The following is an 11320-nucleotide window of genomic DNA, read 5'->3' on the forward strand; positions in this document are numbered from 1 at the left end:
TTTTTTTTTTTTTTTTTTTTTTTTTTTTTTTCCAAAACAGGGTTTCTTTGTGTAGCCTTGGCTGTCTTGAAACTGGCTTGGTAGAGCAGACTGGCCTTGAAGTTAAGAGATACATCTGCCTCTGCTCTTCTGCTTTCTGAGTGCTGGGATTAAAGGCAAGTGCCATCATTGCCTGGCTCATTTATTACTTTTAAAATCTTTAAATTATATTGAATTATTTGTGCATGTGTGAGTGTACACACACACAACGCAGGAGCTGCCAGTGGATACTGGGACCCTAGAAGGATTTATGGTCTCCACTCTGGCTGACTCCCAGGCACTGGAGTTAGGTTATCATAGGAGCATCTGAACATGGCTAGTCTGCAGTCTGAAATGAGTGGAGGGTTAAAATAGTGTTGGATCCACAAGGTCCAGAGATTAGCAATGTCATAATTAAGATCCTATCAGTTCATCCCAGGTTTAACCTAAGGTCCAGAGATCCAAGTCTACAGCTGTTCATCAACAAGCTGGTGATACCTGTGTGGTCTTAGTCTGATTTTACAAACTATATAAACCAAAGGAGACATGAGAAGAATAATCAGGAATAAACACAGAACATCAGGAAGAGGATGAGAGTCCTTTAAATGTGGTCACATCTGGGGCAGCTGTGATTGTTCCACTAGCATGTCAGTCACTCAAACAGAGACCTGTAAAGCATGGGCCGCTGTTTGTTTTATATTATCCATTATTTTATTTTTGTTATGCTTGTACACAGGGTGTTTGAGACCATTCAGGTGGCCAAAATCAATCACTTTAAAAACAAACATACCAAATGGTCTGGTCCTCAGAGGTCACCAGGTTTGGGAAGAAACTCTGGCTCATTTGGCCAGCTGTTGTGGCATCTAGATAAGTCAAAGGCCTTGCTTGACCACAGCTTTGCTTAGAATCATGAAGGATATTTCTCCTCTGTGTTGACCTTCCTCTTTGTAGAATGGAAAATGGCTGGAGTCCACCCAATGGGGTGGGTAACCTCCAGTTAATAGCTAATCTGCAGCTCTGGAAATGAGTATGAAAAAGGAGAACCAACAAAAAGAGGCCAACACCCCACTAGCTACCTTCCACACAGGAAACTAAATTAGTATCAATATGGGACGCTATCCTATATAACTTATATAATTGAAACACTGAGACAACTCATTAAACTGGTCAAAATTAGAAAGTCAGATAAGGGTAAGCGAGATAGCTCATGGGATAAAGGCACTTGTGGGTAAATCTGACCATCTGAAGGGGATACCTGCCACATACATCATCTGAGGAAAGAAAAACTCCTGTAAGTTGTTCTCTGAACCCACATGAACAGTGACACAGGCCCATGCACATACATAAACACATGATACATAAACAAATGACAATAAAGTTTTAGAAGTCAGACAACTCAGGTGTGGTAGAGACCCACACCTGTAATCTCAACAGCTGGAAAGTGAAGCCAGGAGTCATAAATTACTTCTAGGCCAGCTTATGCTATAGGGACCAAAGCCAGACAATCACTGCATTGACTACATCTCCATCCTTGGAAATGCCTCAGAATAGGAGCTGTAATCTAACAAAATAAAACAAGGAACTCGTTTTCAAGGCAGGCATGCTACTGCTGACACAAGTCTCAGCCCTCTTAGTTATTCACTTTTTTATGAGCATGTCCAAGTGACTGTCTATACTCTGCACATGTGCAGAAGCCCATGAAATCTAGAAGAGGATGACTGATTCACCTGCCTCTGCCTCCCGAGTGCTGGGCTAAGGTGTGGGCCGCTTTGCCACACTGCTGTCTGGCTTATAAGGCTCCTCTAGGCAGTGAGACAAAGAGCAGCATTAAGTACTCTGAGTGATGCGCTTAGGAATTAGGTTTCTCTGGGCTTCAGATGATTTGGCATTGATTTTAGAGATTATGTCTTATCTATTTCAAGATTTATTATGGTTCAAAATCCGATCTGGGATTACTTCTCCTTTGGTAATGTCTTACTTATTGATCTAAGTTGGTTGTCTGTAACACTAAATACATGGGAACATGCTCAGAAATGCAAATTTTGGGGCCTTTCCAAGATATACACAATTTGAAACTGAGGTGAGGCCCAACATTCTATCTAGTACACCTGGGCAACTCTGATATATACTCGAGTTTGTTCAATTACAGTTTACACAAGCATCCTCAGAAAGTGCCACTTGCACCCCCCAAATCCTCAGACAGGAATCAGGCTGCCTCAGCAGTTCCTGTCCTACAGTTCCTGAAGCTGTTTTCTATCTCCAATGTGACTGGAGGTCCAGTTGGAGAAATGAACTGTCTTATTTGCTTTATGGTGAGAATACTGAGAACTTCAGCCTTCCAGGTTAAACAAGGGATGAGATTTTCAATACTAATTGTTAATTATGATCCCATCTTTTTGAAAAGATAACATATCCTCATAGGCTTAACACTTGCTATAGACACAGATGGGCTTTTGCTATAGCTCTGGATGGCCTAGAACTTGCTTGATGGATCAGGCTGGTCTTAGACTTGTGGCAATATTCTTGAATGCTGGGATTACAGACATAAACTACTAAGCCCAGATTATTGTCTTAACTCTTTAAAAAAATTATTTTCATTTTATGTGTATGAATGTTTTACCTGTATGTATGTATGTAAGTGCACTACAAGTGTTCAATGAATGCAGAGACCAGAATAAGGCAATGGACCCTCTGAGTTAACTGGCCTTGTGAGCTACTTTATGGACGCCAGTACAGAACCTAGGTCCTCTGCAAGAGCAGCAAGAGCTCTCAACCACAGAGCTCCTTGTCTTAACTCTTTATGCTGGTACAGGCTCCAGGTTTTCTCTCATGCTATTTAATGTGGTGTTGAATATGAACAGTTTTATAGTGATGTGTGATTTCCACAGAGAGAAATACAAATTCAAAGCAGCAGAGTTTGAGTACAGAAAGGCAATGCTAAAGAAATAAATGTAAGCTCTTAGTGTTCCTTTGAGTGCATGCATGCCACGTGGCACACGCAGGGCTCTTAGCTGTCAGTCTACTTGTTTGAGGCAGGGTTTCTTGTGCTCCAGGGTGTACACCTCACTACTGGTCTAAGAGTTTCAGGAAATCCTATTTCTACCTCATTTTATGTGCACTACTGTGCCCAGCTTTATATGAGTTTTGGGGACCCACACTCAGGTCCTCATATAGCACATGCTTTACCCATCGAGCCATCTCCCCAGTCCTAAAAACTCTGATGAAAAGTTTACTAAATTATCAAGTTAAAAAAAAAAAAATTGGAACCTAACAAGAACATTTTCAAAGCAAGTGTCTTTTGACTTTGCTGTTTCAAGACACATTTACCTGAGGTGTTACTGTGTGATCCATCAGATTCTCAGTCAGAGAAAGAAGTAAGGCGTCCAGTTCATCAGTAGCATCCTAAAGAAGACAAGGCACCAAGAGTCCATGAATGACTGCCATTGTACTAAGCTCTTCACAGTCTCTGAATTTCTAATAGTGACCAGGCCCTACCTATTATTGATCCTTTAAGCAAAAAGGGAAATTCAGAAATGAGCTTTGAATGATTCCATTTCAAGGAGAAGAAACTATACAATAATCAGAATTAGGAAAAGAAGTACTCTGTAAATATTCATGTAGCTCTTGCATCTACACAGATAAAGCTGGTAGTTCAGACAGTGACTGGCTTGTGGCCAGCCTGGCAGGTTTGGATAGGAGAGTCCTGGCGTTCCCTCCTGAGAAGGGAAAGGGCACGCAGGTGGCAGTGAGATGCAGGCCATGCACTGCGTTAGAGCAGAAAGTCAATGCAATTCAGCAACACAATGTGATCACATAAGAAAAGAAGTTACTGTTGGAAATGCAGGACTGTTGACAATAGAGAGCTCTAGGAAAACATGTATTATTGATATCATTTTTCGGCATCTACTAAACAAATTGATGTTTACCAAAGTGCTATTTCTTCAGGTAGAGGCACAGCCAGCAACCAGACTGTCTCCAGCTGAAGCAGACACAAGCAGTGTAGAAACTGGCAAGAAGACTCTTGTCTTCCCAGGAGATGAAGCTCAGCTGTGCCTCTTGCCTCAATTCCCAGTGCCAACTAGAAATCACCAGCTGTCCCTCGTTATATCACAGGTTAAACTCAATATTGTCTTTTGAAAATTGGAAAGCAATCTTCTTACCTTTAGTACAGAGTCACTGTCTGCAGCTGTGCCATGCACTGGAGTGAGGGAATCTTTACAGACGGGCACATCATTTTCATTGAATGCAGTACTGGAAGGAAATAAAAGCAGGCCTGGATAAAGGTGGCACTAATTCCTCCAGGAAGAATATGGGGGCCATGCAGAGGAAGAAAGGGTAGCTGGGGAGGAACACTCAGTTTTGATATCCAACACAGACTCTTTAGATACTGAGTCCAATAGCTTCCTTCCTACAGTCACACTAAGATGATCGAAAAGACTTGTCTTTAGGGGGCCAGGAAACATAGGACCTAAAAACTAAGGGTTGCCAGTAGAGTTTAAAGCCTTCAGGAAATTCAGAGTGACCTACTTTAGAAAAGTATGGTTACAGCTTCAAACCCAGAGGGATTATGTAGAAGATGGGAAGTGAGGAAGATCTCTTTTTCTCTTTTTTGAGACAGGATCTCACTATTTGCTCTGGCTGTCCTGGAACTCACTATGTAGACCAGGTGGCCTTGAACTTACAGAGATCCACTCACCACTGCCTCCCAAGTGCTGGGACTAAAGATGTGGGTGCCACAAAGCCTGGCTCTGCTAGCTTCTTCTTCCCTCTAATCTGTGATAGACTATATGAACGAGAAAGCTCAGTGGATCACGAAACACAAAGGAGAAGAGTGAGGAAACAGGAGGCGCCACAGTGAGAGCACAGGGTGGAGAGCAAGTGCAGAAGAAGTAACACCCAGGATACTGCAGATATTGCAACAGGTAAACAAGAGGATGCTGACGTTCCTGTGACCTGCAGACCTGGCATATGACCAGGTCTTTATCTCCTGATGACAACAACAACAATGGTCTATCTGTGGTTTCAGTGCCAGGAAAGGAGAGGGAGGCCCACAGATGACCATCTATTAAGTTATCAGAACGGGCTGGAAATCTCATCTTTACTGTCACTGAAAACTTCGGACACAGTAATGATTAAAATGTCCCAACTAAGCCAGGCAGCGGTAGTCACATTTTTAATCCCAGTACTTAGGAGGCAGAGGCAGGTTTATCCCTTCAAGTTTGAGGCCAGCCTGGTCTATAGACTTGAGTTCCATAACAGTCATGGCTACACAGTGAAATCCTGTCTCAAAACATAAAAAACAAAACAAACAAACAAACAAAAAACAAAACAAAACCAAAACAACAACAACAACAACAAAACCTAGAAAAAAGTCCCAACTAATGAATACTACAGAAAAAAGTCACTTCACCTCTGGACAAGGAAATCACTCAGAAAGGGAATCAATAAAATATTGACTTTTAAAGTGATGGACTATGTTCTAAAAGTGGCCTCGTGTGCAGCTTACAGTGCTGACCACATGGGGAGCAGCCCAGGCTCCCAGCCCACACAGTCCATGTGCCAGGCCAGCTCTCTACCTCAGCATCCTTACACACTGTTGTGGGAGGAAGATCACTGCAAAGGAAGAATGAACAACTGCGGTGGACTTCTAAACAGCAGGTAACATGAAAAAACAAAAGGTAAGATTTTAAATTTCAGAAATGTAAAAACCTAAACAGCAAAAATATTTTATCTTACAAAGTTGAAAAACCATGCAAACCAATAAAAACTTATGGTAAAAATTTATGTACATAATAAAAGTAGTAAAAAAAAAGTTCACACAGGAACCTGAATAAAGGATCTGGGAAAATAGTTCCATGGTTAAGAGTGTTACTGTACACACACAAAGACCTGAGTTCAAATCCCTGAAACCCATATAACAATGCTGGGTGTGCTCATACAGGCACATGTAGTCCCAGCCTGATAGGTGACAGAGACACAAGGATCACTTGGGCTTGATGGCTGCCAGGATAACACCAGATTCAGCGACAGACCCTGTCTCAAGGGAGGCAGTGATAGCATAGGGCACTGAGGCTTCCCTTAGGCTTCTGCTGAGAGGCAAAGAAAGCCACAGAGAAAGAAATTTGGGGGAAAAAAACCCTGAAGTCGCCACAAAATGGAGCAATTTGAAAAATGCTGAATGTGCCAAGGTAGGACTTTGGGTCCCCTGCTGAGAGCAGACTGGAGCTCAGGGTGCAGGGGAGACAGCACACCTCCACTAACTACAGCCCCAGCCCTGGCAGCCTTCTAAATGCTGTACAATGTCTCAACACAGACAACTGTAAAGACCGTGAGAACATTTTTCTCCATTAAAAACATTTTATTACATTGGTGTGTATGTGTGTGTGTGTGCACACATGTGTGGAGGCTAGAAGGACAAACTGTGGGAGTCTGTTCTCTCTTCCTACCAGGTGGGTCCAGGGATTACGCTCAGGGTGCCATGCTTGGCAGCCAGTGCCTCTACTCACTGAGTCATTTCCCAGGACCCTAAAGAATCTGTTATTTTTATTTGTATGTGTATTAGTATTATGCCTGCATATATGTTCGCACATCATATGCATCCATGGTGCCACACAGGTCAGAAGAGGGTGTTGGATCTCTTGAGAGTACAGTTATAGACTGTTATGAGCTGCCTTGTGGGTGCTGGGAATGAACCCAGGTCCTCTGTAAAGAATAGATTGTTCTTAGGAAGCTCCCAGCCCTACTTTCCTCTGTTTTTTTTTTTTTTTTTTTCATGTTCTTTTATGTCTTGGCTCTAGTCACATGAACTCTGTCAAATCACTAGCTGAGTTCTAAACTAGGTCAGCAGGCATCAGAGACCACAGATAACAAAGACATCTCAAAGTGTTACTTTGAACAGTTACCAACTATTATATAACCACACAGCAGGCAGAACCAAGAAAGCCTAAGAAGACTCAGCTTTGAGAATTACATCATCAAATTCAAAATGTCCACTTTTCAAATTAAATGTGACAAACTGTGACTCACTCACAAGAAGAGGCAGAAGCTCAGAAAGCACAGAGAACTTCAGTGGGCAAAGGGCCCAACTGGGTCAAATTCTCTCAGAAAACAAGAATTGCATGAGACAGAACAGTGTGACAACAGACAAAAATGAACCAAATGGAAATTTAGAGCCAGAAAAAAGTATGGCTTTTTAGTTAAAAATTTTCTACATCTTTTCAACAGCAGATTTACAAGGCGGAAAAATCAGTGTGCTTACACAGAGCAGCAGAGTTTATGCAACATTGAATGCAGAAGCCAAACAAGGAAAGCAGAGTGAGCTGAGTCTAGGAGAAGGGTGCAGAAGGCCTGCCTGAATGAACACCAGCTGAAAACGGCTAGGGAAGAGACACACATGAGCTCAGGAACTCTGTGAGGTAACCTCAGAGAGATCTATGCCATCTGTGTTAACTATTCAGTACTGAAAGCCAGGCCACGCAGAGACTCTTGAGAAATGATCCCTCCCACCCAATGGATCCTCATAAGGACAGGTCAGTTTTTCATCAGAAAACCTCTACCTGTAACCCCAGCAACTGACAGATAGGAGCAGGTCACGGGGAGCCTGGGTTACAGGGCAGTAACAAAACATTCCTGGTTATCTATCTGCCTCTTGATGCAGACCCAGATAAACTCCTTCCCAACCCTCTTGCAGCCTTTCCTGCTAGTCATCTCCACTCCTTTGTGTTAGCCACCAGTATCTAGAAAGACTTTCTACCAAGGTGGCCATACAAGGCTGGGGCTCAGGTAGGTGATTTTCACTATCCATCCTTCCTTCCTCTATGATCTCGCTACTCTTACCTCAGCTCTGAGGCAGCCGGCTTACAGGTGCCTCCTTTCTCATTCCAACTCCATCCACTGAACACTCCGACTCTTGAAGCAGCCCCAGGGTCTTTCTAGCCCTTCCACCTGTCTCTCCAGGGATTCTTTGTCTTCCTGCAGTCAACTTTAGGGAGCCCTTCCTCCCCTCACACCTCTACTCCCTGGGTAAGCTGCCTTTGGTGAGGACCAGATCACCCTATCTCTTCCCACAGCTCCTCTCAGCTATTTCTCCAAGCTCATCTCTATTCCTCTTTGCCAACCACTGACTGGCAGAACTCTCTACCTGGGATCGTGAGAGGCCATACCTCCTAAAACAGCAGTCAAAGAATGGATCCCCATCCAAAGACAACCAGAGGCCAATGCTTAGAAGCACTTCAATCATAATTACAGATGTCTATGCCTCACTGCAGAAAAAACATGCACAGCCAGGAAAACATTGCTCTACCAAGACCTACTGTAGCCCTGAGACATGCAACACAGCTGAGACTCAAAGACAAGAACTTCAAAGCAGTAAGGTGACTATGCTCAAGGACCTTAAAGAGGATACTAATAAATCCACTAATGAAAACAAGAGGAGACAGAGGAATAAAATAAAGAAAACAGTTTAAAACACGAAAATAGAAGTAGAATCACTAAAGAAACCCACACTGAAAAAACCACCTGGAAATAAAAACTGTAGGCTGTCAAACCAAGTTAGAGTTAAGTCTCACTAGCAGAGTAAAGATATGGAAAGAGACAGCAAGACCTTGATAGCAACATAGAGGAAATGGCTAACTCTGTCACAGAAAATGTTCAAAACAAAGACCAGGCACAAAACAATCCAGAAATCTGGGATTCTATGAAAAAAAAACACATCTACAAATAGGGAATGTGGAAGGAAGAGAAACCCAGGTTAAAGGCACAGTAAACATTTTCAACAAAATCATAGAAGATAATGTCTCCACTCTAAAGAATGTAGTGCCTAAGAAGATATAAGAAGCTGTCTTAGAGTTCTATTGCTGTGAAGAGACTATGGCCACAGCAACTTGTATAAAGGACAACATTTAATTAGGGCTGGCTTCCAGTTTCAGAAGTTCAGTCCGTTACTCTCATGGCTGGAAGCATGGCAGCATGCAGGGATACATGGTGCTAGTGAAGGAGCTAAGATCTACATCTAGATCAGCAGGCAGCAGGAAGTGACTGAACTTTTGGACCTCAAAGCCCACCCTCTAGTGACAGATTTTCTCTAACAAGGCCACTCCCTATGGGCCAAGCATTCAAACAGATGAGTCTATAGGGACGTAAAAAGAACACCAAACAGACTGGGCCAGGTAAGACATTCCCAATGACACATAATAACCAAAATATCGAAACATTGAAACATAAAACAAAGGATATTTACAGGTTCAGAAAAAAAGACAAAGTAGCCTTTAAAGGCAGGCCCAAAGCACCTGACTTCTTATTGAAGACTGAAAGCCAGAGGTCTGGGATGAATGTTCTACAAACATTATCTAATGCCAGCTTAGACTTCTACCCATCACAACTATCAATAACCACAGACTGAGAAAGAAAAACATTCCATAAATAAAACCAATTTTAAGCAGTATCTATTTAGCAACTAAACTCTACAGAAGGAACTAGAGGGAAAAATTCAGTCTGAAGAGATTAACCACACCTAAGAAGACGTAAGGAATAAATAATCCCAGAACTGGGATTATTAAAGAGGGAGAATAACCCACACCATAAAAACAAAAGAACAGAAATCAAGAAACACTGCTTATTGGTAACTCATTATTATTATTACTTTTAAAGAGACATTTATTTATTATGATTTATTTATTTATTATTTTATGTATATGAGTACACTGTAGCTGTACAGATGGTTGTGAGCCTTCATGTGGTTGTTGGGAATTGAATTTTTAGGACCTCTGCTCGCTCTGGTAGGCCCTGTTTGCTCTGGTCCACCCCACTCACGCTCAGTCCCTGGTTACTCGGGACCAAAGATTTATTTATTATTACACATTAGTATACTGTAGCTGACTTCAGATGCACCAGGAGAGGGTGTCAGATCTCTTTAGAGATGGTTGTGAGTCACTATGTGGTTGCTGGGAACTGAACTCAGGACCTCTGGAAGAGCAGTCAGTCCTCTTAACCTCTGAGCCCATCTCTCCAGCCCCAGTAATTCATTATCAATAGTCTCAGTTCAAAAGTAAAATGGCACTAACAGATTGGACTAGATAAGAGGGTCCAAGAAACACACCTCAGTATCAAGTATAGACATGGTAAAAGACTGAAGAAAGATTTTCCAAGCAAATGAACCTAAGAAGCAAGTAGCTGTAGTCATTTTAACATCTGACAAAGTAGGCTCCATACCAAAACCAATCAGAAGAAACAGGGAAGGGCACTATGTCCTCATCAAAGGAAAAATTCACCAAGAGGATATACTGTAATTTTAAAAAACATAGGTACACCAAATACAAGAGCACCCAAGTTCATAAGAGAAACACCATATAGTCATAGTGGGAGACTTCAACCCCGCATTCTTACCAATAAACCGGTCAGCCAGATAAACTCAACAGAAAAGGGGTAGAGGTTAAATAACGTGAGAATTCCAATGGACCTTGCAGATATTTACATTTTACCCAATGCAAAAGAATATACTTTCTTAGTAGAAGCTTATGGAACTCTCTAAAATTGATCACTTATGTGGACAAAGAGCAAATCTCAACAAATCAAGAAAACCAAGACACTCAGCATCTTATCTAACAACCATGGACTAGAGTTTGTTATTAACAACAGGAATAACAGAAAGTATACAAACTCATGACTGAGTCAAGACAGAAACCAGGAAGGAAATTAAACTTTCTAGAATTAAATGAATATGAAAATATGACATAGCCAACCTATAGGACCTGATAAAGGCAGTTCTAGGAGGCCAAGTGCCTACATACAAAATTGGTGAGATCTTGTATTAATAACTTAGTGGCATATGCCAAAGAACAAGAAGAACAAGAAGAACACCCCAAAAGAGTAGACATAGTAGTAAAGTAATAATCAAACTTGGAGATGAAATAAATGAAACAGAAAAAGGAAAGAGAAAGAATAAAAAAATAATGAAACAAAGAGTAGGTTCTTTGACAAAATGAGTAAGACTTAAAAACCCTTAGCTGAATTAGCTAAAGACAGAGAAAAGATCCAGATTAATAAAATTTGAAATGAAAGGTATACTGGCTAGTTTTCGGTCAACTTGACACAGGCTGGAGTTATCACAGAGAAAGGAGCTTCAGTTGGGGAAGTGCCTCTAGGAGATCCAGCTGTAAGGCATTTTCTCAATTAGTGATCAAGTGGGAAAGGCCCCTTGTGGGTGGTGCCATCTCTGGGCTGGTAGTCTTGGTTCTGTAAGAGAGCAGGCTGAGCAAGCCAGGGGAGGCAAGCCAGTAAAGAACATCCCTCCATGGCCGCTGCA

The 11320-nt window shown here is 41.9% G+C and overlaps 1 protein-coding gene across 4 annotated transcripts in view; it reads right to left on the reverse strand.

Moving 5' to 3' along the window:
- Positions 1–11320, reverse strand: part of Epb41l5 (erythrocyte membrane protein band 4.1 like 5) — a 100057-nt gene that overhangs the window by 5730 nt on the left and 83007 nt on the right. For all 4 annotated transcript variants that reach the window (XM_029474204.1, XM_021168536.2, XM_029474198.1 and 1 more), the window contains exons 21-22: positions 4179–4269; positions 3346–3420 (exon numbers count right to left, since the gene is read on the reverse strand). In XM_029474204.1, coding sequence (XP_029330064.1) covers positions 3346–3420; positions 4179–4269 — 166 coding nt within the window. The remainder of the gene's footprint in view (positions 1–3345; positions 3421–4178; positions 4270–11320) is intronic.

Source organism: Mus caroli, chromosome 1 (genome assembly GCF_900094665.2).
Source record: "Mus caroli chromosome 1, CAROLI_EIJ_v1.1, whole genome shotgun sequence".
Classification (NCBI taxonomy): Eukaryota; Metazoa; Chordata; class Mammalia; order Rodentia; family Muridae; genus Mus; species Mus caroli.